Genomic DNA, 26,634 nt, shown 5'->3' on the forward strand with positions numbered 1-26,634 from the left:
TCAAACCCAGGCTTTTTTCTCCACTCAAACTGTGTCTCTCTCCAGACAAAGGGACTATCATCAAAGAAAAAGTTCATACTCTTCCCCCACAAATGTATTCTTTTTCCACTACTCCCCATCTCAGTGAATGTCACCGCAGGGCGTTCAGTTACAAAATCTGAAACCCAACCCTCCCTCACTACCTATATCCAATTCATTGCCTCTTAAATACATCTCCTGTCTGCCCACTTCACTTCATCTCCACTGACACCAGCCTAGTCCCATTTGAGCTCTTTAAATCCACCTTGGTCCTCTGGGGTTTTGTTCTCTTCTGCAGGAAGATGGATGTTTTTATGATTCAAGTGACATCATGCCAGCCGTTATGCAAGGGCTTCCTACTACCCTTACCATAAAACAAAATTGCTTAACAATGTACCTTGTCCTGTTTCGTGCAGTTCCTGCCCACCTCTCAGGCCTTGTTTTTGTACCACTTTGGTCCTTGGACCCTGTGCTCCAGACAAACTGGAGTACCACTTTCCATTTTGCCACAGGACCTTTGCACATGCTGATCTTCCACCTGGAGTGCTCTTCTTCTCCCAGCTCATCTTCTCTCTCAGTTAAAGCAAAGCTTTTCTTGACCCATGCAATCTAATTTGTGCCTATTTATTCTTCAGATTGTCCCCAGAGATGCCTTCCCAGACTTAGCCTGAACTCCCCTGGCCCTCTCCGTTTTGTTTGCACCCTCTGGCAGAGTTTCATCCCTAGATGAACCTTCCTGTCTGCTTTGCCCCCATTCTGCAATCAGGCACTCTTGGGCAAGCAGCAGATGAGATCACAGCAGATTCTGTGATCTCAACGAACTGGGTTTCTTTCCTTCCTGGATAACAATCATTGTAACTTGTATTATATACTCATTTCTGAGAGTTTACCAGCATCAGTCTTCTCTAAATTGTAAGCTTAGTACCTGGAATATAGTAAGTAACTAATAAATGGTTATTGAATGGGCAAGCCTTGATTCTGACGACCTTTAAAACTCGGGTAAGAATATTAATTTTCCATTCTTTTTTTAATTAAAAGGTATATATAGTAAAGTATTTACAAAGCACTCTAAATGAGACAAAAGTTCTCACCTATATAGAGTTAGCGAATTATTATTATTGTAAACTTCACTTTTATGATGCAAGGTCATCTAATATAAACTCTAATCTAATATAAACTCCTAAATGCTCTGAGCCTTTGTGTACAGGTATGTTTATTTGAGCATCAATATCAATACAGGAGCATGACGGACACATATACTAAAGTCCTACTTACCTCATTATAGTTTCAATCACTTCTTGTAGGAACTTACAAGGAAAGTTTAGTTCAGTTTATGTTAATTATTTTAGATTATGCAAGTACAATTAAAGCCAAGAAAAATGCTCATCCAGGTCCTTTTAAGAGAAGTATAACTTGAAAGAATTAGAGAGGAAGACATAAATATTTATTCTCATTAGAACTCATAAATGAATTTAGTATATTATTTTTATACTTTAGTATATTATTTCTATTTATTATAAAAGCCACTGAGAGAGTGATGGAAATCAAGGGACTTCTTGGAGAAGAAAAATATGGAGATGCCAGAATGTGCCTCTGTTGGGCTCTCGCTCTACTGTCACTTTGCATATTTGTTCTTCCACAGAAAGTGATGACCTCATGCCTGTAATCCCAACACTTTGGGAGGCCTAGGCAGGCGAATCACTTGAGGTCAGGAGTTCCAGACCAGCCTGGCCAACGTAGTGAAAGCTCATCTCTACTAAAAATACAAAAATTAACAACAATTAGCTGGGCGTGGTAGTGCACGCCTGTAATCCCAGTACTTTGGGAGGCCAAGGCGGGTGAATCACCTGAGGTCAGGAGTTTGAGACCAGCCTGATCAACATGGTGAAACCCTGTCTCTACTAAGAACACAAAAAATATCAGCAAGGTGTGGTGGCACACACCTATAATCCCAGCTACTCAGGAGGCTGAAGTAGGCGAATCACTTGAACCCAGGAGGTGGAGGTTGCGGTGAGCCGAGATCACACCACTGCACTCCAGCCTGGGCAACGGAGCGAGACTCTTTCTCAAAAAAAAGGAGAAGAAGAAGAAAAAGAAAAAGAAGAAAAAAGAAAGTGATGACCTCTGTGTGCTTCTCTCTGCAGGTTTACAGAGAGCCAGCGCAAGAGCCCCTTCCCCCTACCGGAGAGACTTTGAGGCCAAGCTCCGCAATTTCTACAGAAAACTGGAAGCCAAAGGATTTGGTCAGGGTCCAGGGAAAATTAAGTGAGTGTTCCAGTGCTTAGCACTGAATTCAGACAATAGATTTTTCTATCCCCTTCTCCCCTACACCCTTGTAATATTGTTTTTGAGATCGGCTACTCTGGTGTGGTAGTGGTTATGGTCTGAAGCGGGGGAAGAAGGAAGTTGGGAAGCTGGAAGGAAAGAAGAAAGGACATTAGGAAATTGGAAGGGAGGCAGGAAGAGAAGGTAAGAGAGGGAAAGAGAATGAGAAAGAACAGAATATTTTAGACAAAGGCATGTAGAAAATCACAGGGTAGACCTTTTCAGAAAACAAGGAATCTTGAACTAAATAAAAAATCTCGTATTTCCCTTCACTTATTCTTGGGAAAAAATTTAACTCATTAGTCAAATTTAAAGACTCTTGGTAACTTTGTAATTGAAGTCTAAGTAAAATGTTGTTTATAGTTTCCCTTCTGGGTTTATTATTTTCAACTTAAAAAGCTGAACCCAAACTCAGGAATCTTAAGCGATATCCTATGAGTTGATCAAAATGAACTATCTTAAAAGCAGTTCCATATGATGGCATGCATGAGAAGTGTACACATTTTCCTTGCGCTCCTGATGTTTTGAAAAGCGTGTTCAGATAATCCCTCGATGAACTGACGGAACCTGCATCCTGCTCTTTCCTCTCGTTGGAGAGGCTGGGGAGTGAGAACCTAAACCTGGGCACTCACAACTCACTTAGAACCCTGTCCAGCATCCTGACTTGAGGGCCACCACTCACCACCCCTTCTCCTTCTCAGGCTCATTATTCGCCGGGATCATTTGTTGGAGGGAACCTTCAATCAAGTGATGGCCTATTCGCGGAAAGAGCTCCAGCGAAACAAGCTCTACGTCACCTTTGTTGGAGAAGAGGGGTGAGACACCAGGAGTTTTATGCAGACACCTAAGCGTGGGTGGGCCAGAGCCTCAGGATCAGGGGTGATTTTTCTCAGGAAGGAGCAGGGTAGCTGTCAGCCTTCACCCCAAGGTGATTCCCTCCCAGGAGGTCCTTCTTTTCAGGTATTGCCAAGCTTCAAAAAATGCCATGTTCTTCAAAAACCTAAGATTATTGACATGCACAAGAGGCTGAGATCACATGGTCAAAGGATAAGCCAAAAATACAGTCCCAGGGCACTGGATCTTTCCTTTTTAGGTGTTGTACGCTTCTGAGTATCTAATTTAAAAACCTCTTTCTCTTAAAGTGTGTGTATACAACTTCATGCCAAACTTTTCATATCATTTCAGTGATTTCATGGGAAACGACCTCAACCATGAAGGACAAGCCCACATGCACACACACATGCATGCACACACTCACTGTTGCAGAAAATTCTTTTATGTGTCCCGTGACAAAGGCCTTGTGTTCAGTGGGCTGGCTGTGTGTTTTAGCTCTGAGGTGTTAGATGATCAAAAGAAAACACTAAGGAAAGCTACCATGAGAGTTTATTCATGGACATCTGGTTAAGAAACATCTCCAAACCAATTACTGCATCCTCATTTTCTTGATGAGGATTGATACTTCCACTGAGATTCACTCCAAAGAGCAGAGGCTGCTCTCTGCTTTCTCCAGCACCCAACTCTGAAAGGGCACACTAGAATTTGGGTGCAGACAGGTCCCCTCACCTCTGGGCACAGAATGAGCTTCCTGGACCTCTGCTTTCTTTGCAGCCTGGACTACAGTGGCCCCTCGCGGGAGTTCTTCTTCCTTCTGTCTCAGGAGCTCTTCAACCCTTACTATGGACTCTTTGAGTACTCGGCAAATGATACTTACACGGTGCAGATCAGCCCCATGTCCGCATTTGTAGAAAACCATCTTGAGTGGTAAGCTCTATAATGTTCACTTTCTTGTGTTTGAAAGTTCTCCTCTTTCTTAGTCAGAATTCAGAAGCATTTCTCAAAGGCCACTGTGTTTAGAGCAGTGGCCAGATGTTATGAGGGATGAGCGTGAATGACACAGCCCAAGAAGGAAGACTCTGTTAGTCTTCACCCAGAACACAAGATGAATTTACCAAGGATGCTGATAATGTATCAACTGCAAATCGATGTGAGAAAGAATAATTGCCTACTGAGAAGACACTAAGATCAGTAGACATAGGTCATGAATGTTGATAATGTTACTAAAATCATAAGGTCCCAGTGGAGGCTTCTTGGAGGTATTTATGGGTTTGAAATTCTTTGACCTTGGACCGATGTCTTTAGCACTGTGGACACTGGCTTCCGCATCTTATTGTAAGATACGGCTATTGGGTCAGATGATCTCTAAGCATTCTTCTGACTTGAAAATCCAGTATATCTTTGGTTCCTGAGTTGTCTGCTGTTGAGGCATTCTATTACCATTTACTGATATGTGTAGGAAGATTGGTATCAATCAATGCTGTGCAGTTTTGTGGTGCAGATGTGGGTATTAGAGGTCTCCAGAACGCTGCTGGGACACCTGATGCAGCACTTTCCTGCTGCATCACCACATGCCTGATTTGAAAATTACCGCTGCTCTGACTGCAGGAGCTCCTGCTGTTGAGAGGGAAAGGAGTCCTGGAGATGGCTAATGTGGGTTCTTCTGACATGGCTTATTTATGCTGCTGTTGAAGGGAGCCACTGGGGTAACACCTGAGCCTGCTGGCCTTAGAACCCAAGGTCCTATAGTTTGGCTATAAAGCATCAGTGTAACCCACCTGTGCTAAGGCTTCCAGCTATTGCACATGCCTTCTCTCCAAATGCACTCCCAGCCCCTGAAGTTCTTGAGCTGAGGTAGAGTGAGTGAGAGCACATCGAGCGTTTGGTACAAGATGAAACAAAACGTGCCCTTTGTCGCCCCAGAACTTGTGAATAAGTGGATGATGGAGCAGAGCAGGCAAGTCACCGTGGAAGGGCCCGAGAATGGAATCTGCCTCTCACTGAGCTCACATTCAGGCAGGCTCCATTCTGATGGTAGAGAGTGCTATGACCTGTAACACAGGAATATACACATACACAGATTATACCTAATACAATCCCTCAGCTAGCTCTTAGTTTGTGAGCATGAAATTTAAGATGGTGTCTTAGAGGTCATGAATTGGAATCAGCAATCAACAGAGAAATATTTTCGTCAAATATCTTACCATATAAGACTATGCTAGGTAGTGTCAGGAATACCTTCGCTAATTTAACGATTATAAATCAAGCACATAGTGTGTGCTGGGAGGATACAAACATAAAATGAGCAAGGTCTCATGCCTCAAAGAGGCTAGTGTGAGGAACACATGAGCCAACCAACGATCACAGTACAATAGCTTCAATGCTCACTTATTCACATCTACACATGTGGACATGTGTTTGCCTGAGATACATAGATAAGCCTGAGAATTGTATTCAATCACAAGGGAAAAATATTTCATTCTGTCCGAGGTAGGGGGTCAGGGAGTGGGGAATGGAGTCTGTGAATCTTACAAAAAGAGGGGACAGTGGCATAGGACAACAAGGACAAGCACCACGGTGGGATGAATGAAAGCCGACATTTGAAGAAAACCTTGGTGTCAAGCATGTTTCAGTGCAGCCACAAAATAAGGCCACAGGTGAATGCCTGATGGGAAGCAGAGAAGATACTGTGGCCCCCACTTGGCTGGACTGCCTGTTAAGAGTGGCCTCTGTCGCTTTCCACAGTGACCATGCCTCGCCTGCTGCCCCGTCCCTGCAATCAACCTGGCTTTGTGGCCTTCTGCTCATCCATGCATTGCAGGGCTGAAGAGGCTCTGCAGATGTTTCTGTTACACTTTATCACATTAAGGAAGGAAATTGTGTGATACAGGGATTTTGCACGAATTACCAAAGTTCTCTGGATGGATCCCTGATGAGGGCTTGGCAGTGCCTGCCCTCGAAATGCAGGTTAATCGCTGTGTCCTTTGCTAGAGGACTTGGCCTCGCACTAAGCATGCTGAGTTTCATCCGCTGATGGTCTCATTCATGTGGAGAGTATTTGTGATGCATCCTGGAAACACAATTGCAGGTAGTTTTCTGAGCCGACTAGCAATCTAAACTGAACCCATGGTGATGAGATTTTCTTCAGCGCCACTCTTTGGATGCTGCTGACTTGTGATGAAATTGGCAGGGAACTCCCTTCTGATTTAAAGCTTCAACTGTGAATGCCTCAGTCCGGAGAGTCCTCAGCCTGGCATGCAGAACAAGCCCCTGCACCTCCACGGGGTCAGAGAGCAGATTGTATCATGACCTTCCAGGTGGAGTCACACTTTTCCTCTCTTATCAGTGGCTGCAAATTCCTGAGCAAGGGAAACTGGTTTTCTTTGCACAGAGCCACAGCTGACTGAATGTAAGCCACCTAAGAAGAGTCTTATTTAGATTTTAACAGGAAGCCCTGATCAGCTTTGGATATCTTAACAAAACCATGATGCCGCAGTTATTCCTTTTGTTTATTTTCACACAGTAAGCCATCTTGTGCCATGAGGCAAATAGTTTAACAAACAAAACATGCAGGTTTCACCTATCTTGTGCCCCTGAGTGGCTCGTTAAGCTCTTTGGCTAGCATTTTAGCAAAGGGAGGCTAGGAGAGCCCAGATCTGGTGATGTGGCTTTGGGTGTTTTGCACAAAATGCTGGCAGTGTATGGGTGCTGTAGCACCTGCCTGAAGAACTGTCGCTGTCATTCCTGCAGCCGGCAGGTCCAGGACACTCGGGAAACCAGAATCCTGAGTCCTCAAATCTGATGGCCCACGACTGATGCCACTGGCTGCCTCTTAACCGCCCACAGGGTGGGCGTGGCTGCTGCTGATCTCGGGTCAGTGTCAGGCGCTCCTTCCACCTTCTCAGGGAGTTCATCAGGAGATTCATGGAGGCTGCGAAGAGGATGACAATCATCAGGGCCTGTGCATCACTCATGAGCAAACGGAGAAACCAAAAGATTACAAGGCTTTTTATGGGCACAGCCTTGATTTTGTAAAGCAGGACATTGTCCCTAGACACAAGACAAGCCAGGGCAGGATTTGACCTGCAGGGAGGACAGAGGTGCCTTCATGGACACCCACACCCTGCCCACCTCCCTTCACTCTGGAATCAGAGATAAGCATAACCACAGACCCGAAATAAACATGGCAAACACAGGTCAGCTTCAAAAGTTGTTGTTGGTTTTTTCCAAAAATAGAAATTTTATTCTCTAGTAAGGCATATCAGAAAATGCTGTGTAATTGGTATTCATCTTTTATAAAATTTATAAATGTATAAAATGCTGATGAGCTAAATGGATCTATTTTGTACTACCGAGCATAATTTTATATGTTATCATAATCATTAATAAAAATTAGATGAATTTAAAAGTCAGTTGCTTGTAGGCTAGTGAAATAGTGAAAGGACTGGAGTTTTCCCTTAACTGGAAGAATTGTTACCATTTAACATACACACGTTTAATACCGATTGGCTTGCTATGGAGGAATAACTGAGAAACCAAATGCACTGAGTAGAGTTTATATGAATGTTTTAACACAGCTGTTCTTACATGATTATACTTTTTAATGCCTAGCAAAAATCCATTATAAGGCTTCAAAGGATTGAACATCACTCAGGATTGACATGGTACTCAGCTGTGGCTAGAGGCAGCATCTTTGCAGTGGTCAATTTTATCTTTTTTTGTTGTTGTTATTCTGCTTCTTTATCCTTTGCTGACCTTCTTCTGGGTCCCATCCTCTTACACATTTTCTGAGTTCCCTCTAAAAAATAAGCTCTATCAGAGCAGAGACACTTTTGTCTTATTTTACTCTAGCACAATGCCTGGCACTTTGAGGTGTTCAGAACAGCTCCCCGACCACTGGGTGCATAAATGAATATTATTCCACAAGTCACACCAGTCTCTTCCTTCTACCAGGGTTAAGATTAATAGAGTGCTCCTTCCTGCCATGTGCGATTAATTGCTCAAAGTTCACACTTTTCTGTATTGTCTGTGGTTTTAAAAAGTCAGCAATAAATGCACATGTCCCTTAAGAGCTTTACACTCTGGGAATCTGCTCTCCACGATGCGTGAATGCTGCTTGTTACTGAAGGAAGGCCTCCTCCTTCTCACACTGCACGTGCTCCTGCAGCGACCACTTCCGGGTGAGGCACTGCCCGAAGACATCAATGGAGAAACCCCTGACACTGTGTCCGTCCTCTGAAAGCTCCCCTTTGAGAGTAGGTACTTGACATTCTGGGCTTCCTGCTTCCTGTGTGTGGGCTTTGTATCCCTTGGAATAGAGCCAGCTTAATCAAAAGCCCTAGCAGGGCATCATGATTCCACCCAGTTCCTTTCTTTCTAGTCCAGTGTTGAGACATACCAATATGAATAAATCTAGTGAAAATTCTGTGTTACACATGTTGAATAAGCTGGAAAAAAAAAAACTGTCTGTGGGTTTTGTTTTTTTGTTTTTTTGTTTTTGGTCAGGTTTTTTGTTTTTTGTTTTTTGTTTTGTTTTGTCATGTTGCCTTTGGCCTAAAGAGACTTTCTGCAATTGCTGTTTCATTACTGATTTGTACAACTGACTTCCAAACTGAAAGGACCCTGTCAAAGTCAGCAGTGATAATATTCAGGCCAAGGAGAGAGAGGAGATAGAATCAGAAGAGCTCTTTCAAAGCTGGAGCCTATAAGGGACCACCCATGGACACTGGTCACTCATGGACACAGCCCCAGCCAGACCTGGCCACAGCAGGTCAAAGCTGGGAAATAACCCTCTCAATCAACACTCTTCTCCCACTCTCCAGTCCCAATGGCCAAACTCAACCATAAACCAGAGGACAGAGGCTGTCCAGATACTGCAACCCACAGTGGCCAGTCCCTAGGTCACAGAGCAGGGCAGAAAAAGATGAGAAATTAGTGGAGGACAGGAGAGCAGGGAATGGAAAATTACCACAAGAGCCTATACATTTCAGGACATTCAACCCATCTACCAGAAATCTTACAATTTACAGAACAGTGTGTGTCTGTTGTATGTGTCTTTGATGACAGAAGTCAATGAATACTATTCCAAATTTCTTTTTTTTTTAAGATGGAGTTTCGCTCTTGTCCCCCAGACTGAGTGCAATGGCAAAATCTCGGCTCACTGCAACCTCCACCTCCTGGGTTCAACGAGTCTCCTCCCTCAGCCTCCCAAGTAGCTGGGATTACAGGCACATGCCACCACGCCCAGCTAATTTTTGTATTTTTAGTAGAGACAGGGTTTCACCATGTTAGCCAGGCTGGTCTCGAACTCCTGACTTCAGGTGATCCACCTTCCTCGGCCTCCCAAAGTGCTGGGATTACAGGCATGAGCCAATGTGCCTGGCCTATTCCAAATTTCATATCTTCATTCTTCGATTATGATGATGTCATTTGCATATTGATGAGGCACTCATATGCTACTTTTTTATCCTTTTCATATTTATTGTATCCTGATTTTATATCTTTAAGGATACAGAATTTAATAATTAAGCTAAATAATGAAGGATCCATTGAGAACCTGCTAAATATAGCAGCCACTGTCTAACAATATTATAACCCAGATGTAATGTTGTTATAACAATATTATAACCGAGATACTGAGTTATCCTACTTTTACAGATGAGGGAAAATGAGGCACAGACATAAACAAGGCCATAGTTGAGGACCAGGCAGGAATAGGAACCCAGGTATCATGGCTTTAGCATCAGGATCTAGCCCCCATTCAAAGGCAAAGTCAGATATATAATTGGTCAAATTAAAATACAGTGTGACCACCGCTGTGTGTACCTCTATTATAGTATTTATCACATCATATTGTAATAAGGAGGTACAAGGAACTTTGGAAACATGAATGCATATAGTTTCCATATAGTTTGCATATAGTTTCAAACTATTATGTTTATATAGGAAAGATTCACATTTAAGTTCAAACATTCCCTTCTCTAAGGGTCTTTCCTGAGCACTCAATTTAAAATAGTGCATCCATTTATAATTTTCCAACTTAACATCTTACTTTAATATATTGACTGAATTTATCACTGTATAAAGTATTAATATGTTTATAATTTGTTGTCATTTCTTCCCGAAAATGTAAGCCCAGTGAGACCAGAGTCTTGCCTGTAGCTTTCCTAGTCACAAACTTGGCACTCAGTAAATATATGTGGAAGGAAGGAAGGAAAAAAAGAAAGGAGGGAGGGAAGAAGGGAAGCTGGACAGATAGATGGATGGTTGAATGGAAGGATGGATGGATGGAATGCTTCTCAGGTAAAACTTCTTGGTTAATGAGAATTTTTATCCCATTTCAATTTTTAGTTCAGAATATTTGAACTAAAATAAAATAAATAAAAACAGTAAAAAAAAATAAATTTGGGGCTTTTCACTCATTGTTGAGTGTCATTTAAGCTCCTACCAACTATTCTCTCTGAAATCACCACTGGAAATTCTTTCTGTCCCAATTATTCTGAATGTCACTTTTCCCGGAGCAAATCTAAGATGCCCTAAGTCTGAACGATTGAAATAGGTGAGTTCCTTCTCTATTTCTAGGAAGAATACCAGAGCCTCAGACACATTTTGTTTGTCTTAAGTACAGTCATGTGTCAGTTAACGAGAGGGAGATTTCTGAGACATGCATCACTAAGCAATTTTATCATTGTGTGAACATCATAGAGTGGAATTACACAAACCTAGATGGCAGAGCCTACCGCACACCTATGCTCTATGGTATAGCCTATTGCTCCTGGGCAACAAACCTGCACAACATGTTGCTATATTGAATACCTTAGGCAACTGTAACACAATAGCAAGTATTTGTATATCTCAACATAGCTAAACATAGAAAAGGTACAGTAAAATTTTTGTATAGAAGATAAGAAATGGCACACCTGTGTAGGGCAGCTCCATTATAATCTTTTGAGACCACTGCTGTATGTGTGGTCTGTCATTAACTGAAACGTGGTTATGTGGCCTATGCCTGTGCTAACATGTATCATTTTAAGAAATGACTACGTTATGAGTCACTCTTTACATAATTGTCAGTGTGAGAAGGATTTTCAGAGCCAGATTTCAGATTTGAGGCTGTTAATCAGTTTCTCTGCAGCCACCAAAATGTCTGTGTCCTCCTTTATGTCTGTGGTGGTGACGAATCTAACCTTACAGGTGTCACAGACATTCTACCACCTCTCAAACTGAAATTTCCAAGAGGATCCCAAGGCCCTTTGCTAAGTGCAGAATAAACAGACTCCCCTGCCTCCTTCTGCCCCAGCCCCGACCTCTCTCCCTTCCCAAGCAGATACTCCCTGGGTGGTAAAAATCTTCTGTTTTCAGGTCTTTAGCAAGGGGAAGTGGGGGAGGAGGGAAGCTCTTTTGTGCATGTTTAGAGTTTGGCCAAGTGGGTAAGTGGGTATTAAGTGTAATTGTAGAGTTTTATGGAACTTAAGAAGTCCTGGATAACACACTTTAAATATCCTTTGCTACATCTGCAGAGTCTTGAATTAGTAGGTAGAAACCACAACATTATGAGATCCCACTGGGTGTCTCATGGCCCTTCAACCTCCCAGGGCCCTCCTGACAGGAGAGCTCAGTGTGGACTTTTGATCTGAGTTTAAGATCAGGTAAGCCCCAGCCCCAGCCCTACCCCTAACAACAGTTCCTGGGTTCTTTCATGAACACCTACAAGAGCTTTGCTGACCCCATCTCTGGCTGAATCTCAGTAGCCTCCCTATCAATTCTCAAACAAGATGTGGAGCAAAAATTAGATGAGAAGTCACCATAGAATGAGTGGGATTGGTTGGGACTCTGCCTGTCCTATGTCTGAACCCAGCTTTCTTTAGAACATGTGAGAAACTTTCAGTAGGAAAAGAATGAACTATTTAGTTAACGATGCCCATACTGTAACTGGGTATGCAACCAAAAGAAAATTATGTTCAATTCCTCTCAACTTTGAAAACACGTGAAAAAAAGGAATGAAATTTCTTCAGGAAAATCTACGTGAATTTATGCATATGCTAGAACATAAAAATTATTGAGAACATAAAATGAACTCAAGAAACCTTGAGTGGTAGAGACCTTTTTAGAGACAATCAATCTTTTTAATCAACAACTAGAATCTATAAAAGAAAAGAAAGGCAGGGCACAGTGACTCATGCCTGTAATCCCAGTACTTTAGGAGGCCGAGGCGGGTGGATCACTTGAGGTCAGGAGTTTGAGACCATCCTGGCCAACATGGTGAAACCCCATCTCTACTAAAAAATACAAAAATTAACCAGGCCTAGTGACACATGCCTGTAATCCCAGCTACTTGGGAGGCTGAGGCAGGAGAATTGCTTGAACCCAGGTGGCAAAGGTTGCAGTGGGCCGGGATCGCGCCACTGCACCCCAGCCTGGGCAACAGAGTGAGACTCTGTCTCCAAAAAAAAAAAGAAAGATGTATTTGAATATATAAAAATTAAAATACTTTTATGACAAAAATACCATAAACAAGGTCAAAAGACAAACTTTGATCTTGAAAATTAATCTTTGTAACTCAAGAAAATCAGAGGTTGAAAAATCTGTAATACACATTTCAAAGAGCTCTTACAACTTGAAAAAAAGAGGAGATACAACCCTGGGAGAATTGGCAAAGAATAAGAATAAGCTGTTCAGAGAAGAACAAATTCAAATGATTGATAAACCCATTAAAAAATCTGAACTTTTCCAATGGTGAAGGAAATGAAAACTAAGGTAACAATGAGATATCATTTTATAACGATCAAATTGCCAAAAATTAAAGAGTTATTCATCTTTGGAGGGGACATGAGTAAAAGGATGCTTTCATACATTGTTGGTAGAAACAGGCATGAAGCAATTTTACAGCCTTTTAGGGGGGAATCCAACCCACAATATAAACTAAAATTTTAAAAACCCAGATACCCTTTAGCCCATAAAGTTATCTCATAGAAATAAAAGCACTAATATCCAGTACTTTTATAACAACAGGTAATATTTATTGAGCCCTTATTATGGGCCAGGTATTTTTGCAAAGGCTCTACATGAATTACACAACCTGTTACAATCCTCTATTTTACAAATGGGAAACTGATACCCATAGAGGCTTAAACTTGCCCAGTATAAGAGCTAGTAAGTGGCAGAGGTGAGGAGCAATCACATGCAGTCTAACTCTAGAGTGCAGAATTTCTTTTTTTTTTTGCGGCGGGGGACAGAATCTTGCTCTGTCACCAGGCTGGAGTGCAATGGCGCAATCTTGGCTCACTGCAACCTCCACCTCCCGGGTTCAAGCGATTCTTCTGCCTCGGCCTCCTGAGTAGCTGGGACTACAGGTGCCCGCTACCACACCCGGCTAGTTTTTGTATTTTTAGTAGAGACGGAGTTTCACTATTTTGGCCAGGTTGGTCTCAAACTCCTGACCTTATGATTGGCCCGCCTCGACCTCCCAAAGTGCTGGGATGACAGGCGTGAGCCACCGCGGCTGGCTGAGTGCAGACTTTTAAAAGCTATGCTGGACTGCTGCACAAAACACACTGGTGTGTTTATTTCAGCAGTGTTCTTAAAGACACAAACCTAGAAGCAATGCAAATGTCCATCGGCAGGGGAATGGTTACATGTATTACAGCAGATCCACACTGCACAGTCATATGGAGCATAAAAAAGACTGAATTAGAACCTTCCGGTGATGGAGAGAGATTTCCTCAAGATATTGTTGACAGAAGAAAAGCAGAAAAGCATGAAGAATGCAATTCAAAAATTGAAAAATAGTAACCCCAACCCTGTGTGTATGTAGCTAGAGATACATAAATATAAATATATTAGTATGTGATTATGTGATTCAGATTTTAAAAATGGAAGGGCACATTTTAGATTATCAATATGTGTCACAGGAGATGAGCCAAGGTGACAGGAGCCAGCCAGCCAAGCCAGAAGAAGCCAAAATCTATATAAAAATTACATCTGTGTGTAAAAAATAAATAAATCTCTTACAGCCAAGATGCCATTTGGTATAAATGTCTTAGCTTAATTATTAGTGGAAAACAAATATCTTAGATATGCATTCATCAATGCACAATTCTTAGCACCTAAGGACTTGATGCTGGATTCTCCAAACTGTTCTACACGTGAGCTCCTGGCATATTGTAAATGCCTCATGTACATGGTACGACTATGCTCACCCTACCCCCGGTCTCTTCCCTTCTTTATCTCTCTTTGCCATTTCTCCCCCCTTTACTCAGCACAGACCTCTTTACTAATTCCCCACTGTCTACAAAATGGAGTCCGGACTCCTCGCATTCTCAGGACAGCCAAAGCACAAGACCACCTGCCTTGAGACACCATCTGCCTCTTCCCGGCAGCTCCTCCTCTGCCCTCCCCACGCTTCCTTAGGCTTTGCTCCGCTGCCCATATGTGCTCGATTGTTTCTTCTGTTCCTCTTCTCTCATTTACGTGGGCGCAAATTTCCCACCCTGAAAATCCACTTAAAATACTGCATGATTTCTTCATGATTTCCTGAACCTTCTCAAGACAAATATGTTCATCTTCTCTTGAATTCTTTTAAAAAACAAAGATTTCCAAACCCTTTTAGTGGGAACCTTGTTCTCCAATCTAGAATAGATGGAATTGGAGCCAGGCTCTGGCAAGGAGGAGGGGTGACTGGTCCACTGAGCCCCTCAGGCTCTTCCTCCTCCCCATCTCTATGCTTCTGTGCAAAATAGCTTGAGAAAGCACTGCTCTAATCTACTGTCTGCATCTCTCCTTCCATCCCTCCCTGGCCACTTTGTGTTAGCTTTGAAACTGGATCAGGGCAGCATCTTATTGTTCGGGTTTGCCCTCTGCAGCCAGCGTGGTTTCTGGCATGGAGGCAGCACCCTTCAGGTCCTGAGGCAGGTGCCACACAGCAAAAGGCAAATCCAGGTTTCATGCCTGCTCCAACTCTCAGTAGACCCTGGGCAACTTTCTTGACTTATCTGAGTCTCAGCCTCCTAGTTCACCAAAAGGATGTAAGAGTGCCTGCTGTGGTTTGAATGACGCATCCCCCAGAATTCATATGTTGAAACTTAATCACCCATGTGATGATATTAAGAGGTGGGGCCTTTAAGAAGTGATTAAATGATGAGAGCAGAGTCCTCATGAATAGGAGTAAGGCCCTTATAAAAGGCCTTGAGAGAGTGAGTTTGCCCACTAGGTACAGTAGCACCACCACTAGGTACGACCACCCCCAGCTGTCACAACCGAAAATGTTTCCAGACATTGCCATAATTCTCCTAGAAGGCAAAACCACTCTGTTGAGAACCACTGTTTTCGTGATGGAAGACTGGAAAAAGAAAAGGTTAAGCAAAATATTTTTGCAGGATAAAAAGTATTTCTGTAGGCCTAGAGTTTTAGGAAAACATTTTCAACCTTGGAATATGTCATTGCTGCAGTTGGAATATATGTGTTTTTCCAAAATTCATAAGTTGGAACTTAACCCCCAAGGTGATGGTATTAAGAAATGAGGCCTTGGCTGGGCAAGGAAACTCATGCCTGTAATCCCAGCACTTTGGGAGGCCGAGGCAGGTGGATCACCTGAGGTCAGGAGTTTGAGACCAGTCTGACCAACATGGTGAAACCCATCTCTACTAAAAATACAAAAATTAGCCAGGCATGGTGGCACATGCCTGTAATCCCAGCTACTCAGGAAGGCTGAGGCAGGAGAATCACTTGAACCTGGGAGGCAGAGGTTGCAGTGAGCCTAATTGCATTGCACTCCAGCCTGGGCAACAAGAGCAAAACTCCATCTCAAAAACAAACAACAAAAAAAAGAAATGAGGCCTTTGGGAAAGTGATTAAGTCATGAGGGCTCCACCTTTGTGAATGGGATCAGTCCCCCTATAAAAGAGGTTGAAGAGGGTGGCCTAGTCCCTTTTGCTCTTCCCGTTCTGCCATTTGAGGATACATCTAGATGTCCATCTTAGAAGCAGAGAACAAGGCCTTACCAGACCCTGAATCTTTTGGCACCTTGATCTTGGATTTCTCAGCCTTCAGAGCTGTGAGAAATGAATTTCTATTATTTATAAATTACTCAAGCCATGGTATTTTGTTATAGCCACAGGAATGAACTAAGACACTCATATATTAGACCTCTCTGGTTATTGGACCAGCATAACTGAACCACACACTTTAGTTTTCAAATGTTGGCAACTGAAGAACTTACTTTAAGTAATGACCTTCAAGTAATGACCAGGTGAGTCTCGGTGCAGTCAGTCCACTGAGTTCATGTCCTGATTCCCTGCTAGTCCATCTAGAAGAGAATCTCCCAGATGCTGTTATCATTTGCTTCCCAAGACAGTGGCCTCCTGGACTGAGTCAGAGGGAAAAGCTTAGACAGAAGCCACACCTCTGTCTCCAGCCATAAGCGGGCTGCTGGAAGGATTCCCACAGAGTTGCCATGGGCTCTTTATGAAGGCTGGAGGTTAGCTATGGCCCTGGTGTGCTCTCACCTGCCCCACAACAGCCACCTCACCCTCCAAGCAGGCCTGTAGCTGCACGGGAGTTCCAGACCCCATGCCTCAGTCCTCCCACAGACCAAGAGGGAAAAATTACAAAGCAAACCACTGGTGGGGATGCCAGGGCCTACACCAAACCCACTATTAGCAGTGGAGACAGGAGACTAGCCTATGGCCAAACCCTGAACTCAGCCCACAAGAATGTGCACAGAGCACAGGGAATGACAGCAATGCTGGCCTTGGTATAAAAGCCAGGACCAGGGAAATTTGATTGTGCCAGGAGGACAGGGAGCTGCAAAGAATCAAAACTCCGCTTCCCCCATATTTATTCCAAAAAGAGCTCCATGGTGCAGATGTTATTGCTGGTGCTTCCCCTTACTCTTTGTACGGTGTGTTCACTTTCCAAAGGTAGTTCTGCTCGTTTGTTTGTTGGTTTGTTTTGAGACGGAGTTTCGCTCTTGTCTCCCAGGCTAGAGTGCAATGGCGAGATCTTGGCTCACTGCAACCTCCGCCTCCCGGGTTCAAGCAATTCTCCCACCTCAGCTTCTCGAGTAGCTGGGATTACAGGTGTGTGCCACCAGGCCTGGCTAATTTTTGTATTTTTAGTACAGAAGGGGTTTCACCATGTTGGCCAGGCTGGTCTCGAACTCCTGACTTCAGGTGATTCATCTACCTTGGCCTCCCAAAGTGCTGGGATTACAGTCATGAGTCACCATGCCTGGCCTTGCTCGTATTTTTAAATACCAGCATCAAACAGCCCTGAAAACTGCTCTTTCTAGGAGCTTGGCTGTGTGGGACCGCTAGAAGGATGCAAGGCCTTTGAGGAGACAATGTCAGAAGAGAGAGAAAGTCTTGAATTATAAGAGAGAGCAAAAAGTGGATGGAACAAGAGTGCAGAGGAGGCAGGGAAAGGGGATAGATAGCCCAAGTGGAGAGATTAACTTTGAAAAAGAGTCAGCCCCGGCAGGAGAATTGCTTGAACCCGGGAGGTGGAGGTTGCAGTGAGCAGAGATCTCGCCATTGCACTCCAGCCTGAGCAACAAGAGGGAAACGTCATCTCAAAAAAAAGAAAAAAGAAAAAGAGTCAGCCCTTTTTTCCTTGAGATTGAGGGAAATAAATGGCAAGTGTAGATTGCAGATGTACTTACTAATGAGAGAGGCGACAAAAGCAAGAACCAGAGAGAGGGAGAGTCTGGTGATATGAGGGGGATTAGATAAAAAGAAGACCCCCCCTAATTAGTGGGGTGTGAGGAGGCAAGGATGCATGTGCCTGTAGGTGGTGGTGTGAGAGGAGGCCAAGTAGAGCTCTTCATACTCTCAGCTTCTAGAAAAGCCTTTGTCCTCCATGCCTTCTTCCAGTATCCGTGAGGAAAATGCAATGAGTGATGCCTAAGGCAAAAAACTTCACTTTTGACCTTCAGATTATGTTTTTCATCTTAAAAATATGATGAGGGACTTGGAATGGGTGGTTCTCAAATTTTAGTCAGCAACTGCAGAATTTATTTTAAATGCAGATTTCCATAACCCACCCCATAGAGTCTGATCTCCAGGCACCTAGATCTTAACAAACAGCCCAGGGACTCAGATACCAATGGAAGGGTCACCCCCACCTTTGAGAAATTCTGCCTTAGATGCCAGCAGCGTCAAGAGCCTTTCAAAGAGTGGGAGGAAGAAAAGCTGGCTGTTCATGCAATTTTCACACTCAGAAATGAAATCTACCCCAGACAGACACGATAGATTTTCACTAGACTTTCTAATACATAAGAAGTTAGAAAATATGAAAGGCCCGAACCTGAAGGCAGTAACACTGAGTAAAGCATGGAAACATACATTGTGTGGGAACGTCATGAAGGTCTTATGCACTTAAATAATGAGGTTGAGAAAGGATAATTATTTTTAATTAAACAAAGTTAGGAGGATAAGGAAAGAGGGGTATCTTTGAGACGGGTTTTAAAAAATGTAATAGAACTTAGCAATTATGAAATACTTTTCATCTTCAAAGAACCTATTAACATTAAATTACTCTTTCTTTTCATTCTCCTGTGAGGTAAGTAAGCAAATATTAACATTATTATCCCTTATTTGTAGATGGGAAGAGAGGAGTGGAGAGGCTTTGACATGCCCATGCAGAGCTAAAATTGAAAGAATTTTTTTTTCACAAGTTCCTACTGGAGACTGTGGAGATCCGGGTTTGGGGCTATTGTTTCACCTCTTGCTCTCCTGTGTGCTTGTAATAGTTGGAAAAGAAGTTATTGCAAAATTATGTAAGCAAGCATTAGTGGGAGGTGGAAGGAGCTCCTGTGTCCTGTACAGGGGCATGAAATGCTATTTACAAGTCTCCAAATTTCCCTGGTATATCAGGATTTAAACTGAGGAGGTTTTCACAAGAATCAGAGTTGATTAACTTGAGCAGACTCTTTACATTATCTTATTTCAGCATCCTATTATAAAATAGAGCTTAAAAATTAGGCTTTATTTGTTGATTCAAAACTCTTTTTTATGAATGTATTATGGCTTGATTACACAAATGAACATCAATGCCGCCTACGTTAGAAATTTGCTTCAAGGACAAAGGAAAGTAAAGCACTCTAGTAACAATATCAAGCCCAAGAATCAGTCGGAATATGTGGTCAGCATCATGGCTGAGAAATTTTTAGGCTTGACTCTGAGTATGAAAATTAACAAAATTGGAACTATTATTTAAATTACTGCAAATGTACTTTCCATGAAATCAGTTCATTTCCTGGATGTTTAAATGCCAGATAGAATTAACAGAATCAATATATTGCATTCAAAAGTCTTTTTGTCTGTTGGGAGAGGTTTAAAAAGCAAATTATATGTAAGTATAAAGACGTCTTTCTATTCAGCCCAGTTTCATGAGAGGAGGGATACATTCAGCGGGGTGGAGTGTAAAGAGTTTGACAGCAACAGAAACTGGAATGACAGGAGGGGTGGGGCCAATGTAAACCACCTAGCATGGGTTATTCTCAATTAAGAGTAACACAGCTGAAAAAAGTACTGAAAATGACATTGGCAGAGGTGGACCAGGGACAGAAGTACAATCCTAATCAAATTGAGAACAGAACCAAGATAGCCCAGTGATCTCAGGATCTGAGAAGCAGGATGGTTGGTGGAGATATATACAACTAATGATCAGGAATATCATTGTGAACGATAAATGGGAATCACTGTAGACCTCTAGGAAAGTGTGTGATGTAATCCGGGAGATGGATCCTCCAGCCTAGGCTGAGAACAGATCAGCCTTGGGACCTTTAGGGGTGGAAAGGGGAGGCTTCCTACTTTCAGATGATGAATAGCAAACAGAGGCTACACTGGCTGTCCCTACTATCCAGACTTCTATGGACTTTCTCTTTATAGTCTAATTTTAAAGAATATCAATTAATTCTATTATCTAAAGAAAAATATCATTAGTAGGTAAATCTTCAAAACAATAAAGCATCATAGAACATAGTCATAAACCTCAATATTATGCTGATTTAGTATATTGTTTGGCTTATGCATTCCGTATTTTCCCTCTATCTATGCAATTAATTCAGAACCAATTACTTAAATAGTTTCAGGTATTTCTGGTATCCTGATTGTATCAGTACATAGATCTTGTGTGGCATGGCAACTTGATGTTGTCAGAGCCATTATTATTTTGCCAATCGTGTGAAAATTACAGAATGCTACATCAGTTTAGACTTAGGTCATATTTAAATAATTCTAACATCTTCCTGAAGCATAATGTCACTAGATTGTACACTCCATGGGAGCATGAGAGCCTTGTCTATTATGTTCACTAAGTATTCCAGCAGTTAGCACAGTGCCTTGCAGATGATAGATAACTTATGATTTGTGGAAAGATCGAATGAGTGAATGAATGAATGGAAATTCTAAACATTGTTTGGTTTAGCCCAACTTGATTTTTTTTTAACTCGATGCAGATATATGGAAATATTGTGCATTGACTAATGCATCGCAGGTAAGAGAGAGATAATAACATTTAAAGGGTCAATAAGGTACTCTGGGTTCTGCCTGGAACACAATGGCATTGCCATTCCTGTATTTTCTGGTCTGTGCAGCTCAAATAATTAAGACTTCTAAACCTCACCTTCCTGGATTATCCAGTTAGATAAAAATATAGCAGGGCCAGGTGCAGTGGCTCACACCTGTAATCCCAACACTTTGGGAGGCCAAGGCAAGAAGATGGCTTGTGTCCACAAGTTCGAGACCAGCCTAGGCAATACAGCAAGACCTGTCTCTACAAAAAATAAATTAGCCAGGCGTGGTGGTGTGCACCTGTGGTCCCAGCTACTCGGGAGACTAAGGTGAGGGGATCACTTGAGCCCAGGAAGTCAAAGCTGCAGTGAGCCGAGATCACATCATTGCATTCAGCCTGGGCAACAGAGTGAGACCCTGTCTCCAAAAAAAAAAAAAAAAAAAAAAGATAGATGTAGCAGGTTTCAGAGCACTTTAGTTATCCAGGCAAGCAGCTTTTTATGATCAAATTTTCTATATAATACTGGGCTTGGAACTAGACACTGTATCTCATTCTAAAACTAGATAAATTCTCTTCTTGAATGAAATTAAATATATTACTTTAGTGGAACAACTTAAAAATTACGAGATCCTATGCTGAGTGAAAAGTGTTCTGGACAAGCGAGGAGGAGGGCTATGCTCTGAGTGGGCGCTCCCTCACTTTCCTAAGGCTGCTGTAGCAAATTATCACAAACTGGCCATTCTCAGTTCTGGAAGCCAGAAGGCCAAAGTCAAGGTGTCAGCAAGGCCACACTCCCTCCGAAGGCTGCAGGGGAGACCCTTTTTTGTCTGTTTCAGCTTCTGGGGTTTCAAGGGCTCCTTGACTTGTGGCTGCATCACTCCAGTCTCTGCCTCTGTCTTGCGTGGCCTTCTCATCGGTTCCTGTGTCCTCCCCTCTCTATCTCTTATAAGAACGCTTGTCGATGGATTAGGACCCACCTGGATAATCCAAGATCATCTTATCTTGAGATCTTTTACTTAATTATATCTTCAAAGACTCTTTTTCCAAATAACATCACAGTCACAGGTACCAGGGTTTAGGACATGGGCATATCTTGTGAGGCCCAATATTCCACCCATTCAGATACCTCCCATCATGGAAACCTCCAAGTTTAATAATGCAGTATTATATTTCACTCTGAACCTTTGGAGTGTCTGTTTCTGAAGAATACACAAGATTTTGATAGAAAATTCACCGATCTTTCCAACAGCTCCCAAAGGCCTCTGAGAAGAAATCAGTAGTATTCTCCCAAGGTAAACAGACAAACCGGTGAAAAAAACTTCAACTGTTTACCTGAGCTCATAAAGCAAATTCACAAAAAAGTCAACCTGGAGAACTAATGACTGAGGATCAGACAATGGTAAATAGCTAGAAACTTAAATAACTAAAAACTGAGCTATTAGCTAACGTTAATAGCTAAACTGAGAGCTGAGCTATTTTGGTCCCTTGATTAACTAATTTGATTAATTTCGTCCAATGAATTGTTCAGTCGTTTGACCATGAAAGGCTGCTTGCCTGGATAATTAAATGCACATCGTTTTTGCGACTTGTAGACATAACCTCAGTCGTGAGCATCCATGATACTGCAAAACAAAATATTTGAACTCTCCCAGTAAAGAATACTTGGAGGCTAAGGAGGAATCATGCCTTAGAGGTCAATGAAAGCATCTTTGAGGGCCAGATAACATACCTGGACACATCTAGACACAGGAGGAAATCAAAGGTGGGGTAATGTTCTCTATATTAACGGGAAGGTTTATTTTCCTAGATCTTTGTTCCTCAACTCCTTTCCACATTAACCTAACTTCATCCTTATAATCTGTGAAAATGCGATTGATACAGTCAGTATTAACACAAGCTAACCAGAATGCTGGGTCAAAAAATATCCACACTTTCAAATGATCAATTTTACCACAACTAGTTTTTCGTTGAATTGAAGAGCAATACTAAGTATGTTATTTGCCATCTCTCTATAGTCAGAGGGTATGTTAAAAGTCTGCATAAGGTACTTTTAGAAGTGCTTTCTCTAAAAGGGAGGTACACCGCACACTTGGCCTACCATGTTGAGGGGAAGCAGCTCTGGTCTCAGTCCTCTGCCCCCCTGCAGGGCAGATATTAAAGGAGGGGACTTGGCGGCACCAGGGCTAGACATTCATTTCACTTACTAATTAGCAATCTGAAGATAATATCCTGTCATTATCTTGTGTTGGCAGAGTCTCTTTCATGGCAGATGAAGAAAACTTCAAGTTTTCTCAGCTAATTTGTAAAATCGTTTCCACACAGAGGGAAGCTATGAAAACCAAATATAAATAATGCCTTGCATCTGCAATATTTAAACAATTTTTATGGGACATTGAGGAGGGGATTCTTTATACATTCCCCAAAACGATATCTGAATAAATGTGGGTATAGAGAATAGACCAAACCTACCTAACCCCTATGGCAGTGACCTACATTCCACTCCAGCCACCTGCTCCCACAGTGGCCCTCCCAACCTCATTATCACCCAGAACTGTGCCATGTCAGAAACTGAAAACTCTAAAATCCCACTGTCAATCATTCTACAGCCGGCATTCCCACCTCCTCCCCCTACCACCACTCCTTGCCAAGCTTGTTCTCACCTTGGATTCTCTGTCTCCTCATAGTCTGGCATGGCCTCCTTCATCCCAGGCCTCCTGAGCGCCTTTGTTCCCTGCACACCCAATTCCCTCCCTGCTCCATGCTTGCACCCCATCTGACGGACAAAATGCCTTTGTGGATTAGTATTGTAACTCACTCTTCCCCATTCCATGCCAGGGTAGTTTTCTACAGCTCTAGCCCTGGAGAAAATGAAGTAATTCCAAGAAAGGGTACAATTCTAAATCATACTCTCTGACCTTAGAAAGTGCCAGAGCAAAGTTCACCAGTCCTGTTACGGGGGCATCTTCCATTTTACTGTCCCAAAAGCCTCCACCAACCAAAATCACCTCCACTGTGAGGTGACTTCAGACCCTACTGAAATGGAAACACTGAGGTGACCCCTTCAATTTCTCACCCCAAATACAAATGCTACCCAACCTTAACAGCCTCCCTGGAGTCCTTTCCTCCACTCAAGGTGGACCCACCCACGCAGGCTGGAGGCCCACCAGTCCCCATCTCCATGCCTCTCCAGCAGTCATCCCTTTCTCATGGATCTTTACACATCATGCTCTCCCCCTGCTCTGCTCCTCTCCGTCACTCACTTCCTCACCTACTGAAGTCTGATTTCAGTCATCGTCACCAGCACCGCCCTTTCCATGAGCAGCAGAGACCATCTCATCAACAGAGCCAGTGAACTCTTACCACTTTTTACTTTTTTATTTTTATTTATTTATTTATTTTTTTGAGACAGAGTTTCGCTCTGTCACCCATGCTGGAGTGCAGTGGTGCAATCTCGGCTCACTGCAACCTCTGCCTCCCAAGTTCAAGCGATTCTCCCGCCTCAGCCTCTCGAGTAGCTGGGATTACAGGCCTGTGCCACCATGCTTGGCTAATTTTTTTTTTTTTTTAAGTAGAGATGGGGTTTCACCACATTGGCCAGGCTGGTTTCGAACTCCTGACCTCAGGTGATCCACCCACCTCAGCCTTCCAAAGCGATGGGATTACAGGCATGAGCCACCACACCTGGCCCACACTTTACTTTAATGGACACTTTACTGCAGTAGATACACACTGCTATTTGAAACTCTACCCCCTTAGATTCTGACATGCCATTGTCACCTAGTTTTTATTATATCTTATAAGTAAATAAACATAGTTTTATCACATCAGTAAGGTACACTCATTATGAAAAAATTTAATATACATAAGAAAATATCTCCGTACAGAAATAAATGTCATTATTCTTCTGACCTAAGTTTTTTTATATTCTTTTATGGATGGATGGATGGATGGATGGATGGATGGATGGATGGATGGACAGATATAATTTTATATAAAATATAGCAATGTAATCAAAGTTTACTGCTTTATAAACTTCTCTCCATACTAACATATGAATTCTAAATTTGTATTTTCAGCTCTGACTTTTCTGTTAAGCTTCAAACTTTATTATCAAAATACCTACTAGACATCTCCATTTTGATCCTCCTCCACGTTAACAATTACTCTCTCCCACCAAGCCACTTCTTCCTGTCATCCTTCTCTTCTGCTGTGTCTCACTGTCCTGCTGATTTACCTCCAAAATGTTCAGCATGATCCCCTTGACACATTGTAATAACCTCCAAATCTGTCCCCTCCTAAAATCTATATCCTTCATATGGGTGCAAAGTGATTTCTCTAAAAATGCCAAAACAAGCGCATCACTCCCCTGTTTAAACCAGTCAATGGGTTCCCATCATCTACAATTTAAAGGGTGAACTTGTTGGCATGGAAAATAAGACCTTCCAGGACCTCCTGCTATCTCTCTCCACAACCTTATCTCACATCTTGTCCTTCCTCATTTTGTATGCTCTAGTAATCATGAATTGCATGCTGTTCTAAACACATCCCATTATCTTTCTTTATTCTTTTCCGATGTGATTCTATTTTCTTGGAACGCCTTTCCCTGTCTTCTTAAAGCAGACTAATTTCTATTCATTCTTCCAGGCTAATTCTTAGGCTTACCTCACTTGTCACCTCCTTCAGGAGGCCTGCCTGGATTTAACGCCCCCAGAGCCAAGCTGTGCTTCCTCCCCTGAGTTTTCACAGCACCCTGTGCACTCCTCTTCTCCACCACTTGCTCTGTGGTGATGAGATGCTGCATTGCTGTGTCTATCTCCCTTCCTAGCTTGTAAACTCAAAATGAATGGGTACCTTAGGATCTTTCTATGCACCTGGCACATAGTAGGCACTTGATAAGTTTGTTGAAATTGGAAATGTATGAACACACTGCAATTTCCCTCACATTGAAAAACCAAAAACCCAAACCTCCATTGATGTCACACCCTCCTCCACTGACCACCCCACTGCTCCCCTTTAGAGGCGCATTCCTAGAAAGAGTTATCTGTGCTGGCTTTCTCCACTGCCTCTCCTCCCATTCTCTCCAGCCAGCTTCCTCCCCTGCACCCCTCATGAAGGTTGTCAAAGCCATCTGGTGACTCTCAGACCGCCTACTTCCTGATCTCAGAGGCACTTGACACAGTTGGCCTCTGCCTCCTTCCTGCACCATGTGCTCCACATCCCTGTTCCTCCAGCCTCACCGCCTGTTCCTTCTCATGTACTTTATGGTTGCCTCTCATCTTCCAGATCCCCAAATGCTGCATCAATTAACATTCAGCCCTGGGTCCGCCTCTCCATCTGCACAAACTTCCTCCGTGATCTTGTCCAGATGCCTGGCTTCAAATGCCATCTGCATCCTGACGGCCCCACAGTGACATCTGTAGCGCGGCCCTGTGCCCGGAGGCACTGACTCCTCAGTAAAACTGCCTGCTTCACAGCTCCACTCAGATATAAATAGGCAGCACAGACGTAATATGTCTGAAAGAGAACTCGCCATTTCCTCCTCCAAACCCTCTGTTCTGGTGTTTCCCATCTCAGTAAATGGCACCCAGTTGCTCTGGCCCAAGGCCGTGGACTATTCCTGTTGCCTTTCTTTTTCTCATCTCTCCCCTTAAATGCATCAGTAAATCCCCTGGGCTCTATCGTGAAAATACATCCAGACTCTCACCTCATCACCTCCACTATCACCTCCCATCTGGATGCAGAAGCCTCCAGACAGATCTCAGCCTTCATTCTTGCCAGAACTCACCTCTCTCCATGCAGCATCCAGAGTGATCATTTTAACACATCAGTTCATTCCAAAGACCCTACATGAAACTTCCAGTGGATTCCCATCATACTTAGAATGAAATCTAAAGTCCTTTCCATAGCCCGCCAAGTCCGGCATGATCTATCCCCTGGGTGCCTCTC

The 26,634-nt window shown here is 42.9% G+C and overlaps 1 protein-coding gene across 11 annotated transcripts in view; it reads left to right on the forward strand.

Annotated features, from left to right (window-relative positions):
- Positions 1–26,634, forward strand: part of HECW1 (HECT, C2 and WW domain containing E3 ubiquitin protein ligase 1) — a 456,185-nt gene that overhangs the window by 395,648 nt on the left and 33,903 nt on the right. For all 11 annotated transcript variants that reach the window (XM_021935841.2, XM_021935849.2, XM_021935847.2 and 8 more), the window contains 3 exons: positions 2,163–2,283; positions 3,045–3,158; positions 3,952–4,104. In XM_021935841.2, the coding sequence (XP_021791533.1) occupies positions 2,163–2,283; positions 3,045–3,158; positions 3,952–4,104 (388 nt within the window). The remainder of the gene's footprint in view (positions 1–2,162; positions 2,284–3,044; positions 3,159–3,951; positions 4,105–26,634) is intronic.

This window comes from Papio anubis, chromosome 4 (assembly GCF_008728515.1).
Source record: "Papio anubis isolate 15944 chromosome 4, Panubis1.0, whole genome shotgun sequence".
NCBI classification, from domain to species: domain Eukaryota; kingdom Metazoa; phylum Chordata; class Mammalia; order Primates; family Cercopithecidae; genus Papio; species Papio anubis.